At 40.9% G+C, this 27,845-nt stretch overlaps 2 protein-coding genes across 2 annotated transcripts in view; one reads left to right on the forward strand and one right to left on the reverse strand.

Moving 5' to 3' along the window:
* Window positions 1-22,572, forward strand: part of agps (alkylglycerone phosphate synthase) — a 28,767-nt gene extending 6,195 nt beyond the window's left edge. The window contains exons 3-20 of the mRNA XM_063499221.1: window positions 375-465; window positions 553-673; window positions 803-877; window positions 1,915-1,986; window positions 2,552-2,631; window positions 3,825-3,905; window positions 5,041-5,166; window positions 5,307-5,415; window positions 9,331-9,458; window positions 9,810-9,861; window positions 11,347-11,423; window positions 11,509-11,621; window positions 13,080-13,149; window positions 14,103-14,164; window positions 14,943-15,032; window positions 16,459-16,558; window positions 16,734-16,791; window positions 20,611-22,572. Coding sequence (XP_063355291.1) covers window positions 375-465; window positions 553-673; window positions 803-877; window positions 1,915-1,986; window positions 2,552-2,631; window positions 3,825-3,905; window positions 5,041-5,166; window positions 5,307-5,415; window positions 9,331-9,458; window positions 9,810-9,861; window positions 11,347-11,423; window positions 11,509-11,621; window positions 13,080-13,149; window positions 14,103-14,164; window positions 14,943-15,032; window positions 16,459-16,558; window positions 16,734-16,791; window positions 20,611-20,732 — 1,627 coding nt within the window. The 3' untranslated portion in view covers window positions 20,733-22,572. The remainder of the gene's footprint in view (window positions 1-374; window positions 466-552; window positions 674-802; window positions 878-1,914; window positions 1,987-2,551; window positions 2,632-3,824; window positions 3,906-5,040; window positions 5,167-5,306; window positions 5,416-9,330; window positions 9,459-9,809; window positions 9,862-11,346; window positions 11,424-11,508; window positions 11,622-13,079; window positions 13,150-14,102; window positions 14,165-14,942; window positions 15,033-16,458; window positions 16,559-16,733; window positions 16,792-20,610) is intronic.
* Window positions 22,573-24,854: 2,282 nt separating this feature from the next.
* The window catches only part of pde11a (phosphodiesterase 11a), a 45,557-nt gene continuing 42,566 nt past the window's right edge, over window positions 24,855-27,845 (reverse strand). The window contains exon 20 of the mRNA XM_063499390.1: window positions 24,855-27,728. Coding sequence (XP_063355460.1) covers window positions 27,495-27,728 — 234 coding nt within the window. The 3' untranslated portion in view covers window positions 24,855-27,494. The remainder of the gene's footprint in view (window positions 27,729-27,845) is intronic.

Here is a 27,845-nt window from a genome sequence, read left to right on the forward strand (position 1 = left end):
GCTTGCTGCATGAGTTTTTTTTTCCTCACTTAAATACAGCATATATTTTATCGTCCTTAGACAAAGGTACACCATAGTCCCCGGATGGCCCCAATCTGTGACACCGGCACAATTATGAAAGTGATGGTAAAGGAAAAGCAATAACTGCACTGTCAGTGCTGCTCTGCTTGTCTAATAACCTTACTGGACTCAGATCTCATACTGTATTCTTATTAGCCACAGGTCTGGTTCTCCAAATGAATTTGCCCAGTCAAGCATGCAGATATTTTCAGTTTCAGAGTTTCACTTCTGCTGCAGTAAAGCTAATACATGAGACTCGGTTGATTATTTTTAATTGGTAATTCAAAGTTTCTTTCCTCTATTACACAATCCAGGTATAGGCTGAGCGGTATGATCATCCCCGGCCTCAGAGAGTGGATGGAAAGCACGTTCGGTGCCAATCTGCAGCACAAAACTCCAGCAGCAGTGAGTAACAGCTCCTGTTTATTTGTTGCGTCTTCGATGAATGGCATTGTGCAGAAGCCATAACCACTGTGGTTTGTTTTGTTTAAGCCAATTCTGAATAGCAGTGCTGTCCAGTCTCCCACTCTAAACGAGGCCTTTTTGAAGGAGCTAAAGTCCACAGGCATTCCCTTCTCTCATGACACTGAAGACCGGGTTTTTCGCTCACATGGTAAGGCAGAAAAAAGTCTTTTAATGTCTGTGAATTGTAATTTAATTTGCAACATATTTTCATGTGTTACGAAAATATTAAAAAATCGGTGATGGAATTTCATTTCTGTATTTTTTATGTTTTTTCCAGGCCATTGCTTACATGAGATCTTTGCTTTGAGAGAGGGGAAAATCGGCCGTGTTCCAGATTTGGTGGTATGGCCAAGTGAGTTCAGAAGCTATGCTGTCACTGTTAAACATGTGTATATATAATTTCTTTCCTCTATCTGTCTGCTTTTCTCCTCCCACATAGCATAACTGATCCCTCCTACTGGCTTAGGTGATTTAAAGGGTTAATCTCTGCAGCGGCAGGGATATTAATATGTATGAGTGGAAGCTTAATAAGAAGCGTCAGGGGGAGGACGGTTGACACCCAATACTCCACAGTCTGGCCCTGCACAGTACACCCATGAATTATGATTCTGAGATTGGTTTTCTCTTGTTATGGCTAGCACTATTTTATCATGCAAATGAGTGTTGACTGATGGTTGAAACTTGATTAGCAGCCTCCCAAATGGGAAGCGAATCACCAGGCAACTGTAGGCACATTCTCATCCACAGTGGCACCAAGTTTTAACTTTTCCAACCGTACAAATGCACTCTCATCTACTAAATGTGCGGTAGATGTTTTGAGCTATAATTGCCATTCCTCGGTAGCCTCTCCAAGTGAATTTTAAGTGGATGTTTAGTTTGTGGAGCTGTAATCCTTTGGCCTACGCTATGTGTTTAATTGGATGCCCAAATGCAGTAGAATGTAAGCATTTCTCACTGCCTCTTAAAAGCTCTCGAGGCCAGTCAAGCACATCCATGTACTTTGGTGTTGCTGTTCATCCCACTCACTCACTGCCCCAGTGTGAATGTATATGGGCTCTGATTGGTTAAAATACATCTGTATTGATCTAGCATGTCCCACCCAAGAGAGTGTAGCTTCATGCAGTTTGACTCAGCCTGAGGAAAGCCCCAGGCAAATCAAAGGATGCCCTGTCTCCCTGCTGCCCCCCCCGCTCTAATGGTTCACAAAATATACATTTTGACGTTGTCAGTGGTATGCAGATAGTGTTATGTGCCATCATTTTTTTCCCTTTCCAGTGTGTGCATGCTTTTTTAAAAATATTATTTTATGAATATTTAATATATGAACATTGTAGCAGATGGTAAAAGAATTATGTTTCAAAAAGACAAAATCTTCTGTGTTTTTTGCAGACTGTCACAATGATGTAGTGAAAATTGTGGAGCTCGCATGCAAACACAACATTTGTTTGATACCATATGGAGGTGAGCTATGAAATCAAAGGCGTTAATCTACATAATTAGCTTTTATGTAAAATTTATATAGGGCTCTGGTTTATTTGCATTTCACAACTTGTAACATATAGTGTAATTTCATCCGTCAGTTATTTGTTTTTTATGTGGGTGGGTGAGGGCTTAGTGAAAGCTTTATTATCTATATTATAGATGCTGCTGTTAAAATTAGTGCAGTGGACACTGCACTAATTGTGGTGGTTACAACCATAGGAAATGATTGTAACTTTTTTTTTTGTTTGTTTTCTTCTGTCAGTCACTACTAAAAAATGTCATGCTAATAATATGGGAGAAATTAATCTTACGTATTGTTAGTTTTACTGCAGTTTGCGAACAGGTTCGTGACAATCATATCAATAAAAGTCAGTCATTCATTACTGCAGTGAAATCCCGAAGTGTGCAGACGTGCCATAAGAAAAAATTATATATTGCACCTCAAGGATGAGCTATTCAGATGGCGCTTTTCCTCCTGTAACGTGTCAAAATGACTGCTGTGAAAAGGAGTTTTATTGTAACAGTGGTTTTTATTATCTCTTAGGAGGGACTAGTGTCTCTAGTGCCCTCGAGTGCCCCCCAGAGGAAACTCGTTCCATTGTCTCGTTGGATACCTCACAGATGGTACGTAAACACCTGCGCGATCAGCATTAAGGACAACTAAACTAAAATCAATCTATCTGATCTTTAAAGTTAGAACAATAATCTGAAAAGAGACTGAGAGTCAGGCTGGATCAGTATACTTATTCATAGACACCAGGCCATAAGCTGAAATGGATATTCAGATTAATATTCAACTTGTTGTGATCTTTCCTATATAGCTTTCTGTGTCTATTGTTGATATCTCTTCAGGTTTGGATTACTAAAAAAATGTTTCAAGTAAAATTGTGTTTTTGGTAAAACATGATTGTAGTAATAGTACATGTACATTATTTGGGCTCAGGAATTCCTTCTTTTTATCAGCTGATAACAGCTAAGTAATAGTGGAAACTGTTAGTGTGTGCTACAAGCTATTGCATTATGAGACTGAGTGTTTCCAGTGTTCCTTTTTCCCATATACATCATTTTTTTTTCAGTAACATGAGTGCAGCCAGAGTCAGAATTGGTAAATTAGTTGTGTGGATAGGGACAAAACCCAAGTGATGCACCAGCCATTAATCTTAATACAATCCCAAACAAGTCCCCATAAACATGATAATCTTTTATCGGATACAATATAAAGTGGTGAAAATTGTCACTGTACAGTAAAGTCCTTTGATCCATGCTCACCCAGAGGTGATATACAAGCTGTCTACAAGCTCCTAGCTCACCACTCATTGAGTTTGCTGCTACTGACATCAGTGACCAGCGTTCTGTGTCAGGGATCAGAGGTCAGGTGTCTCCAGCTGAACCACATGAAAGGAGCAATGTAGTAGGAACGTAACGTTTATTAGCTCTGGTGACTAATTTATGACCTCCTATAGGTAGGGCTAAGCCTTTGGGAAACTGACAGTTGTCTCCCATCCTTGTCTGCACACATTCGTCCTCAGACGTTTTGATGAAAAACATACCGTGTTGTAAGCAAACTGTGAAGAGACTGTCTCCACAGCCTGCTCTTGAGTGCAATGTTTATGTCTGAGTCTGAGATATTTTAAGTCAACATAACAGATGTAGGCAGAGCTCAGATGACAGACATGGTCATACACAATATCTGTTTGAAAGCAGCAGTTGTACACAAAGGAAACGGCTTTAAAAAAAAAAAAACATTCCTCCCAAAAAACTCTGTGAAATATAAAATTTATGTTTATGACGTCCTCAGACTTGTTTGTTTGTCACAGAACCGCATTCTGTGGATTGACGAGAAAAATTTAACTGCCCATGTGGAAGCTGGCATTGTCGGTCAGGATCTAGAGAGATTGGTAAGTACTGCTCGCCCATCCATTTTAATTCACCGAAAGAGCTTACGTTAATATAAAATGTTGTGCCAACAATCAAGCTGTGCGCCTGTTCCCTAGGAGGCTGTCTGTGCTCATTCACCTTGGTACTCTTTGCTCAGTAGATCTAACAGGGTGCAGGAAGGAGTTTGCGGTAGGAGCAGAGCGCTGAAGGGGAGAGATTAGAGTCTGAGACGGTGGTCATGAGCAGATGGCACCATCAAGCTAATTCAGAAAAATGGAGAAGGAGCAGGCGTTTGATGTAGAGGAATGCGTGAGCTGCATTTAAAGCAGACTCCACCTCTGCATTTAGACTGGGCCGATTTCATAGAGCAGATGGGTCTGCATTATAAACTGCCTTCCAGAGGAATGCTGTGATAAAACAAGGCTTGACTTTACCCTTGTGCTTCTGGGGAGCATTGTTGTTGTACTTTAAGATCTTAATTATTATTACTGTTGAATGTTCTGCCTAAAGATGCAATCTTTCAGTGCTACATCTGCCTTAAGGAGAATGTGTGGGCTCCCAATGACCTACACATTCTCCTCAAAGCCTTGGGGATAGTGAATCTGATGAATAGTTTTATCAGAAGTACATTGTTATTACTGCATGGCAAGGAACAAAGCCATACAGTGTGGGGGGGTTTTTTTGTTCTTTTTTTTCTTTGTGGAAGAGGAATGTGTAAGCAGTCTTGCCTGCATAACTCGTACACTTAAATAAACATGTAAAACTTACTATTATTTTAGTTTTACTAACAAAGGCTTGTGTGTGCTGGACGTATCAAGTTTACAGGCATTATTTTGCACATGACAGCAGAGCTGCCGTCAGACTAAAGAGAGAGAGATCAGTGCATTATTTATTCAGTCTTTCCACTTGGTTTATTTTGGGCCATTATAAAACCACCAATGCCATAAAACCGCCGTTTTTACATTGCGGTATAAGTAGAGCAGTGACATGCAGCAGCAGAGGTGCAATTATATTTTCCCTTTGCTTGCGCATTCTCTTCGCTTGTTATTAAAACATTCTCGTGGGTTTACGACATCATTGTTTACCACACATTTCTGGCTCCCTTTTAAGTTAAAAACAAACATGTTTTTTTTATATTTTTCCATTTTATTGCAGCTTAATGAGAGCGGCTACTGTACAGGACACGAGCCTGACTCCATGGAGTTCAGCTCCCTGGGGGGCTGGGTAGCAACCAGAGCATCAGGTATGAAGAAGAACATCTATGGCAACATTGAGGACCTGGTGAGTACACAATGCAATGTTACTATATAGTAATTAGAAAGAAAATTATTACATTAGGTTTTGTGGACTTCACGTCTTTAAGTTTGGGCAGGTGTTGTTTGGTTCTAAAGCTGCTTTATCGCTGTGTACTCACTGAATAGGTTGTCCACATAAAGATGGTTACCCCACGAGGTGTGATTGAGAAGAGTTGTCAGGGACCTCGCATGTCCACAGGGCCGGATGTTCACCACTTCATCATGGGCTCGGAAGGTTAGATGACTTTCTCACGTTATTCCAGTTCAGGAGTGCATGTGGGCGTGTGTGCAGTTGTGTAAACATGCACTTCAATGTGGGTTTGTGTGCGTGTCTTTGAAACCTCTGTGATAAAACGGTAACATCAGGTTGATTCTCATGCTCTCCGCTTCTTACACATTAACTAGCATTGGTGGAAATGTGATCTGGAGAGGTGTTAGTTAGGAACCAGCAAGTGTCCTCTGCTCCCCATCTGCACTGTCCTGTCCTTGTGAATGCCCACAGAGAATACTGCCATATGTCAGGTTTCCCCTGCATAATGAGGAGGTTCAGAGACTCTTGGCATCGTTATGTTAAACAGCTGTGGATACAAACTTTTTATTTGCCCTACAAAGCTCAGCAATCTGCTCCTCGACTGGGCTGGGACTGCTGCAGAAGTCTCTATTTGCGTTCAGCGAAACTGATCTCAGCAACAGTATCATACCAACAAACAGGGTTTGAAGTTTTGAAGGTTTGAAGTTGTGTCCTGACCGTGCAGATTAACTGTGAGAGTTCATGTTTTGACTGACAGTTGCCATATATGGGTAGTTTCAAATTAAGCTAGCCACATGTATTTTTACTCTTTATGACTCAGCCACCGCAGAATTAAAGATCTTTTTAAAAGAATTTTGCTCTGCCTTAAATATGTTTGGCACTTTACACTTCACGGTGTCCTTCAGCTTCATGGCTTGAACATGATTCTTCACTTGCAGACTGTAGGGTGCCACAGACAGCCCTGCAGAAAACATTTTTGTTGTGAGATGAAGGCAGTGTCCAAAGTATCTGGTACAAATGATCTGTGGGCTCTCAGTTAGGTTGTTGATGGTCCTTCAGCCAGATGCAGAGTAGTTATAACATACTAATACACATAAGTTATAACATACAAAGAGCTGAAGTGAAACTGAGCAGATCTTGGATGTTTGGTTATGCTTCTCCCATTCCTGGTGAACTCCTGTGAGAAGTCTGTGGCTCCCTTCCCTGTTCCAGCCCACTTGTCAGCCAATCAGCATTCGACCTATGCATAGCTGAGCTCTGCACTGTTGGGTTGTTGGATGCATGGGAGCATTTTTGCATAGGCTGAAAACCCGTCTCCCCATAAGTTCTCCGTGGGCAAATACCTACAGAAGTACACAATGACCAAATCCAAAAATTCCTTTTCCAAAAGATGAATTTCCAAAAGATACTTGAGATGGGTTCCCTATTATTTATGCACTATATGAACCATTAGAGCCAGACTGTTTTATTGGCAGACTAATACTATTGGCTTATAATAGCTATTTGTTGATCTGTCCATATCTGCATTTACAGCATCCAATAAATTAAAATTTAAAAAGTAAAGAAGAGTTGGTAGGAACACCGTTCAACCATGTAATGAGCGTTACATCTTTTGTCCACTAAAGGGCATTCTGCAACTTCCCTGCAACGTGTTGGAACGTCACAAACACAACGAGCTGATCCAACTAAATGAACAACTACACATAAGCAGATTTCTATAACATCAGTTATATTTCATGTATCTGAAAGAAAACCTCAGCTGATTTGTAAAATATTGGAAATTTAAATCACCAAATATCAATATCAGTCTTAAAAATCCTGTATCGGATTAAATATCATGTTACAATCAATATCAGAATAGTGTTTGTCTTGCTTACTGGCCAGTTATGCAGCCAGCAATACATGGTGCATTGTCCTATGTAGTGTCTAGTCTATGTGTGTGCAAAGCAACTCTAGCATCTTGATGGCATCCAAAAAATGTTACGTTTGTGAAACAGTGGACTTGAGAACAACAAGTCTAGTTTGCTGCTTTTTCAGCATACGAGTCTATAAAAGATAATCAATTACTGAAAGTGAAAATAATAGCAGTCTACTTGTAATACATAGCTAGATATTGCTTACTCATGTACTCACATGGTAGAAATGTTTTGAATACTTAAGTCTAATATCAGAGTAGCCACTTGTAGCACATTTTTTTCTAACATGCTTCATATCTTCAAAACCCAAGCTTAGAGAAGGAGCTTTTTTGCAATTAAGGTGAGTGAAATTGAAGATGCTCTTGCTTCTGGGATCTGTCCTATCACTGAGCAGAGATAGGACAGGACCACACCTCAGTGGTAGAGCATGTTGTTCTGGGAGGCCTAACTCTTTTGCTAAGAGGTCACACCAGCACACAGTCTCATTAAAATTATCTACCTCCTCACCGAAAGAATCCCATCCTGGTGTCTGACAGTAGGACACAACAACAGCAAAGCGCCACGCTAAAACCCTCAACTATGCTCTGCATGTTAAGTGGAACGCATCCATTTCATTAGAAATTACTGTGAAACCTCAGGCTTCTTATTCTCTGCACAACAACGGGTCTGTGTATCTCTCTGACCTTGAAGTAACCTGAATGCAAAGTAGTTCTTCCCCCTTGCTACAGCCAGTGTAAACAATGATTGGAATGATCAATGCTAATCCTTTTCTCTTTTAAACTCTCCTCAACCATGCAGAAAATACAATATGAAACCAACTAACACTAACCTAATGTTGAGAGTTAAATGATTGATTTAAAGCAGTGGTTGCACAATGGTCAGTGGCTTTTTTGGTCAAAATATTTGCTGCTAAAAACGCTCTTCATTGTGAATATTCCCTTTCCGCAAATACGTAGCCTTTAAGATGAGGTTAGTTTAATAGCAAGAGTTCCAGTAAAGTTAGCTTAAGCTGCACTCAGTATTTCATTGCATTGCATCTGTCCCGAGAGAGTTTTTCCAGCATTGCTGTTCTTATTGCCTCCATTTAGCCCTCACTCTGACTCCTCCTACAGTCTTTCTTTCTCTCCTTCTCTAGATCCCCACCCCTCTCTCATTAAGTGGCTTCTCCTGCATGCTATCAGGAGGGGGGAGAAAAAACCCTTCTTGGGGTGAGGCCCAATGCAGTCACGTTTTCCACTGTGCCACTAGGGAGCAGCATGTGGCATACAGTGTCACATTAGAGGCCTCATTAACAACCATAACAGGCTGATGAAGCCTCCTGATGGACTATGGCTGTGTTCATGGGGGATACATTTATAAATGAATGTGATCTATAATGATACAGAGTGCACAGGGTGCAAGAAAGCAATTTGGATCATAGCAATAAAATTCACAAACTAGCTCTAATAGCTGTTGTTCATTGTTGAGTGTGTGGAGAAAGTGTAAAAATGGCAATTACGTGTTGTGCAAACCCATCAGATATTCTTTTTTGTTGAAATAGTCCAAAACCCTTAAAATGTTTGTACAGTTCACTTTGAGAATAGTTGTTTTTAAACTGTGCTTGTGTTCTTGTAGAAAAAGCAACGTTCTCATTTTTTTTCACTGATTGTAGTTTTCATTCTTCATCTGATAACAAAAGAAAGCATTTTGATTAGCCACATCTTTTTCTGAAAAGTCATCTGAAAGCAAGTGCTCAAAGATTGAGCTTAATCCAGTTTTTTATGAGAAGGGATGGCAAACATCCTTTGCTACCCATAGTTTACTTTCAAATAAACATTGGGTATATTTGAACCAAGTGGTGTGAGGATTTCAGCAGCAGCAGCTAATTGTTGAAAGCTTCCAGGGTCATGAGGTCAGCCGGAGGTTTCCTTGTACCTTGTGTACGTGTTGCTGTTGTTGGTATTGGTGCCTTTGATATACCCCTGCTTTACTTCCTGGTGTTCTTAAGCTGATAAATCTCAGTTATCCCCCAGTGTGTGGTAGAAAACCAGATCTGCTAAGTGAAATGTGAGACAAAGGTCACCAGAACAACCCCTGGGACATGTACCGGAGCCCTGTAAAACAGTCTTGAGTTCCGCTCAAAGCGGGTTAGATTATATAAACTCTGTGAACTGATGTACTTCTTTTTGTTCTGCTCAAAATCTCTCACTGTGATTTTCCACAGGAACCCTGGGTGTGGTTACTGAGGTTACAATGAAGATTCGTCCCATGCCGGAGTACCAAAAATACGGCTCTGTGGTGTTCCCTAATTTCGAGATGGGAGTTGCCTGTCTTCGAGAGGTTGCCAGACAGGTAACAGGTTAATCTCCCCTTCAGCATGTTGTGCTCTGTTGCTTCATAAAGCCATGTCTCAACATGAGATGGAGGCTAGAAAGTTATTGTGTGTTTGAGGTATGCACAAAATAAGCACAGGTCTTCGTTTTACCTCCTTTAAAGCTAACCTGGCAGAAGAAAGCAGGGAAAATTTGATTTATAGACCAACTTGCAAAGGCATCTGATGTCATCAGACCTCATTTGGCCTGAAGTGCCTGTCTCAGAGAGTCTGTATACTGTACATTTAGGACAAATAACCAAAAGCTATAAAGTCAAAGCTCTTTATTGTTGTTCATTCGGCTAATTCAGGCCAACTTCTTTTCCCTGCAGAGGTGTGCCCCAGCTTCTATACGACTCATGGATAATGAGCAATTTAAATTTGGTAAGTTTTATTTGGAGTTCACATTTAAGCCCATCCTAGTTATCACCTCTTTATGTGTCTATATGACTTTCATTTAATCTACAAATTCTCAACATTAGCTTTTCCCGTTACAAGTAGGACTTAATTTGGCTTGATTTTTATTTTTATTTTTTGTTTTTCCAGGCCCCAATAAAACCTTTGGCTTTGATCAGAGAGCTTTGCAACATGAGCCACATGATGTGGTTTAATCATTTCTTTAGTTTCTCCCATTTTATTTTGTTTGGTGTTCCACCTAACCATAAACGGCACTTGTGCAGCAGTCAATGATGTCACAACGGTCCATGCCACTGAATCGTTAAATTGATTATTATTTTTGCAACTGAATATCTGCGCGCGCGCACACACACACACACACAAACACACAGTTTGAAGCACGATGAAAAATAAACCCGACCAGAATTAAGTCGTTATTACACTGAAGTTTTATGATGTTGTTTCTTCGGGTCCAGTGGAATGCATCTGGCATTCCCAGAGATCGCTGCAAAGTTCCCCAGTCTCGTGGGATCTCATTATCTTCCCTGTATTTCCACTTTTCACAGAGTAGGCACTTCCTAGCATTACACAGGGAAGACAAAGTGACCAGGATTTTTTTTTCTTTTTCTTTTTTTGGGGGAGGGGGGGAATAAAAACTAAAACTCATGGCACTATGATGCATTCATGGATTTAGTAACTTGTTCTTACTTTTTAATAATGATTACTGTGGAGAAAGTTTGTGTGCTGTATAAAAGGGTTGGGTTTTTTGTTTGTTTTTTTTTAGTTTGAGACTACACAAACAATTTAGCTCTACCTGTATTAATATATAAAAATAAGGATTTTGTATAAAGGAAAGATAATATAAACATATGAACATATCATTTTTGTTCATTGTATTAGCAATTTTTTCTCTCTGGATTTTGAGTATTTAATTAACGAGTATGATGGCTGTGAGGGACCTTAAGACCTACAATCACATTTTGGAATGGAAACAATTAGGACACTAAGTGATGAAGAGACTTGAGCATAGGGGGAAATAAATGAACTGTTAAGTCTCGGCGACATCACCCATGACTTCCCTGCTGTGATTGATAACCATCCCATTGGCCCCAGCCCCTCATTTTCCCTTGTCCACAGGCGCTTTTGTGCGTCCGATCAGGAATAAATCAAAAAGGGTGGCTGAGGAAGACGGATATCACTGTGTCAACCCCACTTCCCTTCGGAAACTCTCTGATTTATAGTCGCTGTCGCTCGCAGCCACTGGCCAGTTGTGAAGTTATTCAAATGTTACCATTTATTTCTTCTTCTTTTGTTTGCAATTCCAAATATATCAGAGTTGCTTTGCCCTCTTAGAACACTGGAGGATGCAAGCAGAAGCAGAGTTTGCCTAATTTGTGGGAAATTTTATTTTATTTACCTTAGGGCTTCTTTTAGGTGAATTAACTGAACTGATTTTAATCTGATATTTAACAGGTCATGCCCTGAAGCCTCAAGTATCTTCAATTTTCACTTCCTTTTTGGACGGGTTGAAGAAATTTTACATCACCAAGGTAAAAAATAACCAGGGGTGAACACTGTAAGGTTCTTGCGGCAGGTGTTTTACATGAAAAATGAGCCTACCTCTTTAATTCTCAGTTCAAAGGGTTTGACCCCAACCGCTTGTGTGTGGCCACCCTGCTGTTTGAGGGAGACCGCGAGAAGGTCCTGCAGCATGAAAAGCAGGTTTATGACATCGCTGCAAAATTTGGGTGAGTAGTGGCTGCCGAGTTTTGTATTTCTACATCTCTGTCTTCTATATATCTATATTATTGGATCATTTAAAGATCAGAAAGGTTAGAAATGTGCCATAAGGTGAGGCTTTATACACAGTGGTGGCGCTGCTTTCAACCAGCCTTGGAGTAGCAGTGATAAGAATTGAAAAGCACAGTTACACACTTAAGATTTGTTCTTCGACTCAGTAGTTTGTCTCGATGTGGATTGATGGATCACCTCTGGATGTCCTCCTGTCAGGCTAGCTTTAATGTTAAAGTAGGTGTGAGGTGGGCAGAGATAGTAGGGCACAGCTCCCATTAGGACAGCACAGGGCCACAAGACACAGCTGGGGAGTGTTTGGCTCTTGTGATTGATCATGAAACACATCAATAAGGACTTTCTTGGAAATCTGTTACCAGCCAGCTAGAGAGGAAACCTCCTTCATCCAGAACCATTTTTAAGCCCTCAAAAAAGAATATTCAGTTCATTTGCCATCTGTGTAATTGTTATGAAAATACTTTTATTTATTGGTGAATTATAATTGGTAAACAGCAAAAGTTTTTGGAAACCTAATATGAGTGTATTTGTGTAGAAATCTGTGATATGTTTGGTCTGAAAACTGGCTGCAAGGATTTGTACAAGATTTGCATTGCACCATCATGGGTCATGACATAGCCAATGCATAAATTTGTTAGTCATTCATTAAAGTGGTTGTGGCAGTAACTCTTACGTTTGCAGATATTTCACATTTATGTGAAGCGTTTGTAAATCTATAGATCTCAAGTGTTCATACAGTTGCTACCAAAACTGACTCTGGATTTTTAATATTTTTTTAGTTAAGAGAAACAATAAAAAAATCCAGTGTTTCATTGTAATTAATATCTAGTGCAAGGCATTCCCTGTTTTGCCAAATGTTTGATCAGTATTTGATTGTACATGCCATACATTATATTCATTAAGTCTTACTTGACACCATTGTAGCATTTCATGTTTGCTTCTATTTTAGGATCTTGCTGAGGTTCAAACAATGGTTTTGTGATAGAAAGGGGTTAAGCCATACCAGCCAAAACCTGTCAGATGCAACATAGTCTTAATAATTGCATTATTTTCAATAAATGGCCATCACCCATCAGCTCAAGTGCCGGTGATGGATTGCTTAGGTGTGGTGAGGAACGTTTCCTGCAGTGATGGGAAACAGGAAGAAGGGTGAAAATCAATATAGCGATTTTCTAATGAGCTTGCCCTGATTAGTTTGGATGGTAGATGAAAATGTGATTACCCACCGCAGGTGATAGATGTGTGGCTGACCTATGGCGATGCAAGGAGCATAGCGCCATTGATCTGTACATTGTTGCACTGACAGCCTCCAAGACAGCGGTTGTGAGAGGGAGCAGCCGGAGCAACAAAGCTAAAGAAAAGATCTGTTAAATATTAACCCTGATGTCTCCTCGCAGGGGCCTGGCAGCTGGAGAGGACAATGGGCAGAGGGGCTACATGTTGACCTTTGTCATCGCTTACCTCCGGGTGGGTCACTTCTCTGGCTTTTTCCCTGCCTGAGCTGATGGGCAGGTGGGGCAGGCAGGGAGATTGCAATTTGACAGCAGAGAGGATAGCGAGCAGCAATGAAAGCAGCAGAATATGACCTCGGGAGGGCTTTGATTTGATCTGGTCACAGTTGTTGTCAAGGCATTGAACAGCAGTAGAAGAGCACAGTAAATGCAGACAGAATGACAATAGAAAGTTGACTCAGGTCATCCCTGTTAGAAACCTTTCTGATAATCATCAACAAGCAGGGTGTTTAAATACACTTAAGCAGGTCATCAACAGCTGTCTGCTTTTTATTTTTTTATTTTTTTAATCTCAGTTGTCAAAAGTCCTTCCTCAGTGGCTCCATATTGTAGATGTTTACACATTCGCCCAACAAGCAATAATCCCGATTTCAATCCCAGGAGGAGCCACAAACCCTTTTGGGGTTGCATCGGAAAGGGCATCCAGAATTTAAAGCCCTTTTCAATAAAGCAACAGCTTTTATTCAAAAATGCTTTTTTGTAATACAGGTCTGAAAATTTCTCCTTGAGATGTCTACTAGTACTACTAGTTATTTATGTAGTCATTCTTTATATTCTAGTTTTATGATAGTGGTTTGTTCTGTTGAATGTAAGATAGTGGTAAAAGCCCAAGATAATGTCTTGAAATTGCTTGTTTTATTGGTACAGAGAAGAGAAGCTGCTTTCATTTCTCTTTTTTTCCTTTAAAAAAGAAAGTTGTGCTTTGCCTTTAAAAAAAAAAGAAAATTTTCTGTTGATCGAATGTCATCCAGCTCATAAAAATAAGAAGCTGTGGTTTCAAAATAAGATCACAAGCTTGGAGGATTTCTGCATATGCTTGATTTACAGGGTTACCACAGTTCTCATAAAATGTGCTGAATCACATTAACATATCAGCCTGCTTATATATGTGCATTTCATTCCAACCAGGACTTGGGAATGGACTACTATGTGATTGGCGAGTCCTTTGAAACCTCTATGCCTTGGGACAGGTAACTACATTGATTCACTCGCCTCCTGCAGAGTCTGCCCTGAGCGTCCTAATCCTGTTTTTTCCCTTCCTTTCATTTATTTCTCCTTGCCTCTGTCTTTCACATTCACCTTCATGCCTGCCTTCTCCCCCTTATTAAATGACCCTGCGTTGGTGGAGCTTTTCCTTCTCAGCATACAAACTTACCACTACTGACATACTCACACACCACACCCACGCACACACATAGAGGGGAGAGGTGTGTGAGTGTGCTCTGTATGTGTACCATGTACTATGAGACACAGGCTCATCTCACACCCATGTACTGTGATCTGCATTTTCTACATGTTTTCATTGTCCTGCTTTCTCACACAACAAACAGGAGCACATGCAGGCTCCTTGTTGTGTAACATGCCTGATGGGGAGAGACCAAGAGATCAGGCAGTGAGGCGAGCATATGTGCCTGGCTCATTACCCAGCCTCCTCCCCATCCTCCACACTCCACGCACGACTGCAGATGCTTAGGACTGGCGGCCATTTCCACACCAGTGGGAATCTCTCCCACAATGGTCTTCATGTTAGTCAGTCTGGTCTCTACCTCCTGCCTGGTCTCTTGCCTTTCTTTAATGTTTTTTTTTTCCTGTCTTTCTTTTATTATTTATATTTTTGCAGTGCTTGGTTTTAAATACACATTGTTGTCATGTTTTAAACACACAAATATCAGCTTGGACAAAAAACAACATAATCTGGGGGTTTTTTAGCCTCCTATTAATTTTCTTTCTTGTCTTTTCTTTTTTTAGGGTTCTGGACATTTGCAGAAATGTAAAAGCACGCATTGTGCGAGAGTGTAAAGACAAAGGAGTTCAGTTTCCACCATTATCCACATGCAGGTAATATTTAAAAACAGTTTCCAAAAGACTGAGCCTGAACAAACGCTCTGCCAGTGTTAAACTAGTGTTTAACACTAGTGCAGAAACGACACCTACAGTATAGATTTCATATTGTTCTTCCCATGAAAAGACCACAGCAATGCACTGTGTGGTCTAATTTGTCCAAAGCCTATTAAAAATATGACACTCTCAATCGGGTCACACATATGTAACGAGCTCAAGTAACTTATTAAATAAGCAGGGCAGTGTAGTTTTTAGCAAATGATACTCAAGGATTAAATGGTTTTCTTGTTGGATGCTATTTTAAACTGATGAATAAGGTGTAGTTGTTTGTCACAGTTTGTAACAGTTTTTGCAAATCTTTAAATTTTACAAATATAAATGCTTTAGAAAAAAATAATAAACATCATGCTGTGATAAAATAACATCACATCAATCCCTTAAATGACATTTATACACAAATAATCAAGAGCATTCCCCAAATTAAATAGTTTAAAGAAGTTGGTCCAAATTAGAAACAAATGAAAAACAAAGAAAAAAATAGAATGACTATCAGTTGCTGACTTTTATTACTTGACAGCAAATGGCATTCAATCCTAAAGATACATTTCAGTTATAACCTTGGAAGTACTGAGGTGCATACCAAGTGTGACCCCTGTTGAGTTTGCAAGAGCCACGGAGACAATGCGGTCGGACGTTGTGACAGACAGACGGCGAGCTGGTTGAGGAGCACCAGGCTGCTGCTCACAGATTGCGGACAGATTAGGCCTCAGCCTGATTATGCTACAGCCATTCATTTCCCGGCTGCAGTCTGTCACATGATTGATTTGTCCATTTAACCTCCAGAACAGTGAGTGTGCCAGGTGATGGGCCATGTCAAATGAACAAGGGCCCAGCACCCTGCTCCTCCAGAGGGAGCAAGGCCAGAGAGAGAACATGTAAACGGGAAAAGCAGCATTATATTCTCAACACAAAGGTTGTTACACAATATGTTTGAAAACCTGAGCGTAAGCTGCATTTAGTGGTGTGGGGAAAAACATAAATATTATGATGTCATTTGAATCACCCCGCCTGCATCATACCTGAGGAGTAAATGTGGCTCAGATGATTCAGTAAAAGGATTTGATCGCCATTTATTATGTGATAATGTTGTGTTATTAAAGGCGACAGTGCTTCCACGCTGCCTCCGCTTTCTGCTAACCATGAATGGAATTGAGGTCAGAGGTTCGCTGGGGAAAACCAAACCTCCCACTGCACTTTGTCTTCCGATTCCAATAGAAAAGAATCATTTATTGTATGTAAAATGGAGCAACTTGTCAAAAAACTCCTCCTTCAGATGCATGTAAATTGGATTTTCTGAGAGACGGTGGAAAGAGAAAGATTAAGTTTTTTTCTGCTCGTTTGAACGCGCTTCTTTTTCGTGCAGGGTGACTCAGACGTATGATGCCGGTGCCTGTGTCTACTTTTACTTTGCCTTCAACTACAGAGGACTCAGTGATCCAGTGCATGTGTATGAACAAGTGGAGGTAGATCCAGTTTTATTTTTCTGCACATTATGCCACAAACTGTTAAAAAAAATTAGAGCAAATTGCATCTGATGTGATAACATGTTGAAACGCCAACACCCATCAGAACAGATGTCAGAATATAACATTATATAATGTATAAACTGAGTGTTTTGTTTTTTTCCCCTCTTCACAGCATGCAGCTAGAGAGGAGATCCTTGCCAATGGAGGGAGCTTGTCACATCACCATGGAGGTACCCAGAGCTGAGAATTTTGCTTAAAATGTAGAGCCTGTTTTCACAAACTGCAGAAAGCAAGTGCACATAAATCACCAAAAAATGCACAGTGATGTTATATTTGGACATTCTCTTATGTTTCAGTTGGCCAGGAAAAAAAAAAAAAAAGTTTTGTACTGAATCGCGATGACAGCATGGCGAGCCTACCCGGCGTGCTCTTCCACGCTGGCAAGCTGGCAGCCAGTCGTGCTGTAAATGTGCATTTGGTCGTGGATCTTTCATCGCTTCCTTCACATTTCCAAAATCTGTTCCCGCAGCTCAGATGAATGACTCTGACTCGGCTATTTGTTCATTTCAGCAGTGACCAAATGAAACGTGAGCAGGGGAGGGCGGCAAAACAACTCTCCTGGCCCCATCAGGGCTAACCGAAACGGCTGCCTTATCTATATTGCCATCCGCCTCGCTGTTTTCATACATCACTTGAGGCTATTCATCACACCTGTCAAAAACAGTATGTAGTGAATCAGCTGCGATATTAAATCACAATTTTTCTTGAAGGCGGGGACGGGTTCAAAATTAAAAGATTGCTAATAAAAAGGAGGCAGCGGGCCGGGGTAAATGATGCCGCCGTTATCGCCGGCTATACACTGACCTCCAAACGGTGGCCCGGCCACCCCAAGCGGCACGGGGAGGTGACGCTGGGGAGAGGGGGGTGGGATATTGATGCAGCTACCGTGTGCGAGGCCCATTCTGTAATTGTGATTAATAACAGCGGGGCTCGCTATCTGGGCGCAGACAGGACGGTTTGTCTGCCCACAATCAGCGCTTGACAAATGGAGCTAGTTTCCCTGGGTTTTGTGTATCAAACAAAACAGATGTAGTCAAGGATGGTGAGGTGGGAGGCCAGTGGAGAAAATATACATTTTTGTGGCCCTGTATTTACAGCAGGTCAGCACGGTGCTGCGTGGGCGTACGAAAGGGAATCTCTGCATGCGGAGCGCTTCGACCCCTTTCACTACAGGACGTAATACTCACCTAACAGCACTGTGTGTCAGCTGCTGTCCAGGGGAAAAACATTTTTAATGAAAAAGGAGTCGGTTTTAACAAACTCTCTTTAAAAAACAAACAAACATGTTAAATGTTTAAATATTGGCCAGTGCTTAAAGACAGAACACCAGGAGAAATGTCCTCTTTAACTAGGTCACCAGTGTCGCAGCAGTGAAGACTTGTCGGAACATCCATCACCAGGAGAATCATCCATCTATCAACCCTGCACCGCAACTCCTCACCCAATACTCCGGCTTGGTCGTATCACAGGAATGCATGGCCACTGTCTTACCCTGTCTGTCATGTCCTGACCCCCATTTGTTAGAGAAACCCCAGGAGAGCGAGAGCGGGGTGTGGAAGCGGATGAGCCTCAACGCAGCTTCTCTCTTCTTCTCCAAATGAAGGCCATTCGAGGGTGCCCAGCGTCTTCACCTCACCTTGCGACTTTCTTTTTATTTTATTTTTTTTGCGGAGATTCTCTCTCACCTGCTCTCCACACTGCACTTCCACTCAGGTCAGTGCTCTCAGGAGATAAAAAGAATGACCTGATTTGGTGAAGTTCCCCGTTTGCCATTCGCCCTGAACTTCCCCGGGCTTTTCCACATGGGAGAAATGTCAGTTGTTTGATTTTTGAGAAGAGGGGGCTTTTCTAAAATAGCTACCTGCACTTCTTTGCATGTCTCAGCTGCACACACCAAGCCTGGTGAGATTGATTGCAATAGCAAGCAAAAAAGCGAGAATATGACAAGATAGATGTGTAAATTATCACAGTGATGGAGGCAATGATGCAGTCCCAGCACCTTCTGTTTTCTCTCCTATTCCTGAGAGGAGGGTGGGATGGAGGTGGAACGAGGGGAAAGAAGTGGGGAGGAGGAGGTGGTGGTAGAGAGCATGGTACTTTCTTAGTTATTGGGTAGCAGCTGATTGGTCCCCTTGTCACCATCTGGAGGTTTGTGTGGTATCAGAGTCCCCAGTGACCCCGCTGTCTGCCCTGTTTTGTCAGGAGACGGTCCTCACTAGCCTCATGGCTTATCCCCATCTGGGTTTCCTGGCCAAACTCTGATAACATAGCGCTGTAACATGTCAGGGTGGCCCCTTTTTCTCATCTTGCCCTGGGAGCACTGGGGGGGTGGAGGCTGCTTTGCTACTGGTGCAGAGAGAATCATGTGGATTGGGAAAGGAAGGCATGTGAAGACACGTTTTTGTTTTTGGGTTTTTTTTTCGTTTTTCCTTTCATTTTTTTTCCTTTTGGCCTTTATAATCTTATCTAAACTGATTACACTGCTGGTTTCACATGTTTACACAGAGAGCAGCACCTGTTCTGAGCTGCTCTGTTCTCAAGTCTATCTTTTTTTTTGCGTGGGTGGGTTGTAGATATCGAGTGTTTCTTTTAAAGTGACACAACGTCAAAAGTTAAAATTTACTTACTTCCTCTTTGCTGTTATTAAAAGCCGACTTTTTCCAAGAATGAAGCAGTTTTCCTTTCCTGGATTTTTAGTTATTATTATCACACTCTGATCATGACTACTTGTTCTTTTTGAACTGATTTTGCAGGGATTAAAGCTAAAACAGTGACCGAAATGATCATTCTCACCGCTATTATCTCACATGGATCAGTGTTTTACACTGAAAAATGTGAAAGTTGCCTCTCAGCTTCCCAAATCCCACATTATCCCCCCCAAAAAGTTGCACTGATAGAAAACAGAGAGAAGGTGAAAGCTTCTCATGTATCATTTATTATTTAAGTACTTGGTTAGGCCGGAAAAGGCAAAGTTAAACTTGAAGTTAGACCCATTTTTGTGACTTTTTTTTTTAAACACCACTTTAAGTAGAATTATGAGAAGACCAAACTGCCGCTGCTTTTGAACCCACTAAACGTCTTCCCAGCTGTGCCGATAAACATTTGAGATGAACCTAAATCTACATATTTGGTGTTTTTTGGGGCTACTGACCAGTTGAGTAAGTCAGTGTTGTTAGTCCCCAGTAGCACCACTCTTTTCCTCCTCTTATTGCCAAATACAAAAATATAAATTACTGCTTTAATTTGGTTAAATTTGCTGTTAAATTCTTCTGTTTGAAAAGTTGCCGGCTCCACTCTGTGGGACCCTGTCAGGTCCAAATGCTTTGGAGAATGTCGGACTAGACAGCTGGTAAAGTAATGGGCGCCCTCACTGGGCTTCATGCCGAAGGCAGTCTCACTCCTCAGGTTGGGGGGGTTTGGACGACGACGAGGAGAGGCCGCGAGGAGCGGCTGAAAGCCAAAATCCCACTGACAGAGTGCCATTGTGTTGGTGCTCCACGGCTGGCTGTGGCACCCTAATGATGATTGGGCCAGTGTCGGGGCATAGAGTGACGTTCGGGACAACGGAGCACAACACCCTCACGGGTCAGCTGGAGGAGTGCGGCCGTTGGCACAATGAAACAGAAACACACACAGAAAACGCTCCTGTGACTCTGGAGGAGGGGGGGGGGGGGGAATTGGAGGGGAGTGGTGGCTCAAAAAGTGAGGGAGCCGGGGACGGCCCGCTCCAGCCGCCAGCCGGCCCCTCCTCTGGGAACACACAGAGCCTAATGAGTTTGATAGTCTGCTGAGCTCCATAAATCATGCCATGCAAAACATTTCTCCTCTCTGAATAAAAGCATTTATCACCCTCTGTTTATTCACTCACTCTCACAAGATTGATTGGCTCCCAGCAGCCTGCTGAGCAATCAGCCGTGCCGATTCCTCTATTTCTCCCCCTCGGTCGTCTTCCTTGGTTTATTTATTTATTTCTTTCCTCTGTCATTCAGTGGGGAAACTTCGGAAGGAGTGGATGAGAGAGACCATCTCCAGCGTCGGCATGGGGATGCTCAAGTCTGTCAAGGACTACGTGGACCCAGATAACATCTTCGGCAACAGAAACCTCCTCTAATTGAACACTTCAGTCCATCTTTAGCTAACCTTTTTGTTTTGTTTTGTTTTGTTTTCTGAAAGCATCTTGTGCATTTTTGATTAATAGATACTAAATGTGAATTCAAAACGGACACAGATCTTTGTCTTCTCCATCAAAAGTGTCATTCGGTGCCATTTAATGATTCACCCAGGCTTTTTCTTGCTTTGACTTTGTATTGCACTTAATCTGTGTAACAATCATTGTCGTCCATGTTGAAGCTCATTTTTACTCGTGTCACGGTCTCATCCTCCTAAGCCACAACTGTGATGCAACAAACACCTTCATTTTTCATCACATTTTCTTTTGTTGAACTGCTAAAAATCCTTGCCAACATTAGCAGAAACAATTTGTCTACATGATCCTGTCTTGTGTGTGAGTGTGAGAGTGTGTGTGTGTATGAGTGTATGCAATTGAGTGATTGGCATTTCTTTAGTGATAACTTTCAGCTCAATGCGCTTTCTGAAGCTCTGTGCCTTTCTAAAGCTTTTGTCTGCCTACCCTTCTACTACACGTGTGTACATTGAAGTCCTTTTGTGAAGGAAAACAGACTTGGACATGAAGGTCATCTGTGTCTCCTGTTCATCTTTTCATGCCCTCCTGCCTTCTGTTGTACTGACCAATTGCCAAGAGACTTGTTTCTTGTGTATGCGTGTGTGTGTGTGTACCACTGGTGATGAACTTTTTCGAGTTAAATGGGACCTATTATGTTCATATCTAGCCCCACCTTTCTATTCTTGGACTCTGCTCGAGTAGCTTGGCATGATTCACAGGTCACAATAATCGTTATTTATCTTCTGCTGGACCTTTGCGTAGCCCCTTCAGTTCATCTCAGCTAGCTCTCTTCTAATTGGCTGCCAGACACAAACAGTAGTGTTCAGCAGCAGGTGGGTGGGGTTGATGTTATGGCAACATTAACTACAATAATAAAACCATAATAGAAAATGATGAAAAAACATAATGGGTCCCCTCGAGTCTTTGTTCTGCACAACCAAAATTTCCCCACCCTTAGATGAACAGTATGAGGATAAAGACGGATGATTCCCAGTGTGTTTAGTGTTTGCACTGAAGGCATTAACCTTGCATGGTTTGTTGTTGAGAGAGTGGGGGGAGGGGAAAAAAGCCATTTCCATTATGACCACGTTTGCAGTGTAGGGCCTCTGGATTCTGGTGCTCACGTTGTACCAAAGATTCAACTCATCAGATCATGCGAGCATACTGTACATGTGTGTAATGTTATGGCAACTTACTGCAAAGTTAAACTGTATTTTTTAATTAGCATATGCAAAGATAACCATCTGAAGAGCTCTAAAATGTAAATATGTGTGACTGTTACACCGGCTAAAACTTTGTATTAAACACAAGTCCATGTTTCAAACACTTTTTTTTCTTCCTGCCATGTAGTTGTATCATTTGTGTTCACCCCAAAATTCTTCAGCTCGTCAAACAGTTGAATAGTGTATTGTATGAAAGGTTTTTTGGATCGGATCCTGTAATGTACTACATTTTGATACTGGACTTTTTGCTCTCATGTTGAAGTAAGGTCTACCTTTCCATTGTTAACTATGTGTCATGTTTTCCAGGATCCCTGTGTGCTTTAAGGTCAAAAGAAATCCCCCAAAAGTAAAAAGATTTGTTCAGGACCCCACCCCCAAACTCTTATCTGACCTTCTACCCTCTTGTGTCAAAAATATGCGAGAGCTTGTTTTTGAATGTTATGGCTGTACCCTTTTTGGTCAATTTTTCCACTTCTCTTAACAACATAGTAACTTCTAAGTATGTTTTGTCAATGCTGTTTGTGCAATAAATTAAAGTAAAACTTCCCAGTTGTGAATTCTTTATTATTTTCTTTGGCTTTTTGTATGCACTCCACATTGTTGCGAGAGCAGAAAACTTTTTCCTCATACATCATCTTAAATTTAGCCCTTCAGTTGTAGTCTTTATTTATACTGTCAGGCTGTGTTAGGAAGGTCAACGAGAGCCTGAAAGCAGCTTTTTTTTGTTTGCTCAGCCTGTACCTGCACCATGCGGAGCTCAAGGTAAAACAGCAGAGCTTAACAGAGCCTGTCTTTTGCTTCCTGACAGGCTTTTATTTTTTATTATTTTTTTCTACGCACAGGCTCGTTTGGGAGTCATCTTCACCCACACAGCCACCCACACACACTGCTGGCTGACGTCAGCACCACCACCATCAACAGCAATCGAGCTCAGACTTGAACTGTGAAATGCACTGCAGCTTTCACAGTCTAACAGTCTAATGCTCAGAATTATGTGTGAATAGATATATCAGATAAAAGACACAAGGGATCCATAATTAAATTTAGGACTGACTGTCATATTTCCCGATATGATTAGATTGATATATTTTGCAGGTAATTGCTATCTTTTCACTAATATCTTTACATCTTTGTAACCCGACCAGTCTAATGTTTGTGGAGCAATTTCCACTCTTTACAAATTCAAAGATTTCTCAATGAAACGCCCCATCTACTGAATTTCATTGAGAGATACAGTTTGTGTGCAAGGATGCATTTGTCCACATGAGGTCAGTACTGCACTGAAGAAATCAGATGTAAAACGGGAGACAGTGTCCATGGCGAGGAAAATTTTAATAAGCATCTCTAATGGACTATTTGGTACTGTGCAAAAGTCTTGGGCTGCCTCGTGTTTTCTTGAATTCTTTTGAAAGTCAATATTCAGTAACGTCTTCAAGCAACTTAAAGAAGTCCAGACGCTTTTTTCTTTCCAAGCTTCTTAGACTACCACTGATAGTGTTTTTCTATTGGACAAGTCTTTGGGATTGTTGTCAAACTGAAAAATGACGCCACTGCCAATCAGAAGCCCCAGAAAGTTGATTCTGTTTATCTGGACATTGCGTTTTCAGTGGGAGAAACTTTTGATCAACCATCCAAGTCTCTGTGTTTTCATCTGAAAATGCAACATCCAGATAAACAGTATCAACAGTATCTGTACGAGTGAGCATCTAACAATACAGGCCAGTCAGATGCTTTTCTGATGTTATTGCATAATGGATCAAAATCTTTTTTTGTGTGTGTTCATAATTTCATCAAATTTGTTAAGACGCTAAGGTCACTGGCTGAAATAAAGCCGCAAACCATGACAGAGACTCCCACCTTTCCATTTACACCATTTCTGTTGATGCTTTAATCAACATTAAAGCTCAACTAAGGGGCCAGATACAGACACCGCTCTCTCAGATCATGTTTCAGGTCATGATTTCTTTGTATTTCTTAAGGACTTTCAGACACTGTTCATTTTCTGTAGATGTTTTTTAAGGCCTGTCATTTCCTCTTTTGTCCTCCACTTGTTTTTTTTTAAGGGCACACTCCACACCATGCTGAGATATGCAAACTTTTCAGCTAATAGCTCTTTGAGAATCACCTTGTTGAGGCAAAAATACAGTGTTATGTCTGTCAGACTGTTATCGTTGACATTTTTTAGATTTTTTATTTAGTAAAGAAGTGGGAACAAATTATGTGTTTTGCGACGGGCTTCCAGTAACAAAGTGCCCAGAGATACAATTTAAAATTAGTTCTTTGCTAAGTTGTCTGTTATCTGTAGACACAACACTTGTTCATCCCTCGAGTTAGGTGCTTCTTTTAGACTTAGATGATTCATAGGTCAGATTTAAGTGGTTTTTGGTTTTGCAAACAAAGAAACATACAGTCAGGTATAAAAACTCGACTGAAAATGTGTGAAAAAGCAGCCAGTCTCTAAAGAAAAGCTTTGAAAGACCTTCAAAAAATCTGGAAAACTACTGCTCAAGACTACTTTAAGAAGTTACAGTAAATTCTGACTCCTTGGAAGCAAGATACAAAGAAATGAGACATGGCTTTGGCACAGAACTGTAAAAATGCACCATTAAAATTAAAGGTCAGTTAAAATCTCATTGAATTATTGATTATTAAATAGGCTCTCTAACAAAGAAATATAGTTTGTGAGCCTTGTATGTAGTAACAGGTAATACATTTACATAGAAGCAGCATTTTACTGTGTTTTTTTTAAATAAATATCTAAAATGCATACTTGACAGCAGTGCAGCTTCAAAATGGACCACCACAATCAGAGTCAGAGCAAACCAGAGCACGTGTAGCAGCAGTTTTTATTTAAACTCTCAACAGAAACATCGCTCATTTGCCTTTCCATGCCTTAGTTTTCTTACAGTTTAGCCTGCCGTGAATAAATCCAGAGTCCGAACTGGGAGAAAGTAGAAACACAAAAAGCACGTTACACTGCGGGAAAGAAATGAGTAGAAGTTGGCCCTGCCCGGACACCTAATTGGAAAATAGAACAGTGATATTCATACGTAAATCACATAACATGATGCAATAGAATTTAAGTCATGCATTTCCCATGAGATAAAATGTTTACTGATGAAAGTACGAGGTATTTCTTGGCTCACTTATTTGCTACATCCTTAGCAAGTGGTTGAATTTAATACTGCATAAAGACATGCAATTTCTTTAAAAAGAACAAAACAAACAAACAAAGAAAAAACAAACAATCTGGCTGACTTCAGTTTAGCTCTTCAACTAAAATACAGAGCACACAGATCCATGCCACACAATGTGCACAGTCACGTTGTAAAACTCCAATTAACAAAAGCTACAACACAATTCATAAGGCAAACCCCCACCCCAAAATAATACTTATTATAATTGTTTGATAATTTAAATAATGTTCAATTTAAAGCCTAATTTAGAAATGGTGTCATCACATAGTTTGTCCATAGGGTGGCTCCAACTCCAAAGCTCTCAGGACTGTGCAGGAGCACAAGAGTATACGTCTCAGCTGGGTATAGACTGTATATAAAAGACAGACGGAGACGCCAATGTGGAAGTTCTTTAAATAACCAGCAGGGGGCAGCATTGACTGTCAAAAGAGCTGCAGTTGTATAGATGTCTACAGGAAAATTGCCCTGGGCTCCCTTGCTCTTTACGCTCAGCATATATTTCCCTGATGATTTTAATAGCTTGTTTCAAGGCATACTAAATAAGCCACACAGCCAAGTATTTTAATTAAAATTATCATTAGAATTTGAAAGGAAGTGAGTCACATGTTGTTAGCCAATGACTGTGTGGTTCCCTCAGTTTCAAAGTCAGATCTTCTTCTTCTTCATTTCACTAAAACAATACATTTAAGGCTTAAGTCACACATTAGTTTACTAACTGAAGGGTGGCTTAACGAGGGCTCTGTCCATCCTTTATATACAGTCTAACTGTGGAGTCAAGTGGGGTCGTGATAGTAAGTTTTTTGCTATTTTATGAAATATTTAGTGATGTTAAAAATGAATATATAACTGACATTTAACTAACATATTATATGTCAATATCTTCAAAAAATATCACCCAGTATATCAGTAATGGAAATTTTTACTTTCTCATTTAAGTCCCAACGATATATTAATGACTGGGCTCTAATTTAAACAAAAGTTTGTGACTACAAGTGATATGTCATTGTCTCAGGAATTTTTTTTTTAATAAAATGCAGTATACAGCTGGTAGCATTTGTGAACTTTAGAAAAGGCCAGAAATTAGACTGAAATGTTTTACATTTTAGGAAATACCCTTAACTGCTACAGACACTAAACAATGAGAAACAGCAATGCTATCTGCTTCCACGTGTTTGCAGTCTCTATGCTAAGCTCTGATCACCTGCTGGTTCAACAGATAACCACAAGAGTGGTAAGGGTCTTCCTTTCAAACTGATTGGCTATAAGCAAAAAAGGGCAGCTCTTAAAATGTCCAACAATGGCTTTTGATATTAAAGAATATTTTATTTTTAGGTAACAGCTGCGAGTGTTAAATTAGTGTTAAATTAGTAGATGTTAAGATTTTTCCTGCAGAAGTTAATATAATATCAGAACAGCTTCATCAAGGCACGTTTGTGTGTGTGTGCGTGTGTGTGTAAGTTTGTGTGTGTTAAGTCAGGCCCTGCATTTATAAAACTAGGCAAAGATATATTTAAGTTTATGGGGGTCAAGACGTTAATTGCAGTCACTGGTTTTTACAAATTATGGCAAAAAAAATACAGCGTGGTTTGACACACTATCTAAGAACCTCAGCACGGAGGCCATGCATGTTTCATTAGGATCCTAAAACAAGGCACAGGAAGAGAGGGAGTGGGAATTCAATTTGCATTGCAAGCACTGTCACAGGTCTTTGTTGTTCCTGCACCCCGTTGGCCTTCAGAAAGTCTACAGCCACATTACAATCCTTACTCTTTTCAATAACTCGATAGCCTATTTACAGATTTACAAATAATAATAATAATAATCTGTTACCCTGGACAAAAAGAATGACCAACAAGGGGGTGCCAAAAGCAAAACAAACCACAGCAGAGACAAATATTCCTCCCCTATATTCTCCACGCCTGTGCTGAAAATCTGTACACTGCCGTGGAATTGTTGGTGTTAGCTCACTGGCTGACATGTTGACACAGTGGTTTGAGTTTCCTTTCTGACGTGGTGTCATCGGCTGATTTGTAGCTGCTCTGACAAGCTTGCCAAACACAGTTCTGTCACCCTTCAGCACAGGGAATCTGAAGGCAGCAGAAAAACCTCTAGGATAGCGCCACACTCAAGTCTGAAGCTCATCCCTAGTAGCAAAAAGCGAACAGGAGCAGAGCCCATGAATCTCTGCATGCACTGCACTTCCTCCTTTGCAGACGGCATTTTGGAGGAAATAAGCCTAGGAAATCAGCTCAGAAGCTCGGCAGCAGAAGCTAACTAGCTGCTTTAGATGGTGATCCGTCAGCACTGCCACTGCAGCAGGGTGTGCTGCCAGTTTTGGCCACAGTGCAGCCACTGGCTTCTGTGCTGTCACCACTGCAGGGGCTCGCGGGTGCAGAAACACTCTGGCCGCGTTGTCTCTTCCTGTTCAGTTCCTCCCATTTGGCCCTGTTAGCTTTGATCATGTCAACCATCGGCTGAAGTTTGGGATTCAACTTGACCAGAGTCTAGAGAGAGAAAGAGGGGGGAAAGGAATTAACACAGTTGGCTACATGTGCTTACAACGGCAAGATACTGCTTAAAAACAAATGCTTTGAAATGCTACTTTTGCAGGGTTAAAGGGT

Source organism: Pelmatolapia mariae, linkage group LG16_19 (assembly GCF_036321145.2).
Source record: "Pelmatolapia mariae isolate MD_Pm_ZW linkage group LG16_19, Pm_UMD_F_2, whole genome shotgun sequence".
Lineage (NCBI taxonomy): Eukaryota > Metazoa > Chordata > Actinopteri > Cichliformes > Cichlidae > Pelmatolapia > Pelmatolapia mariae.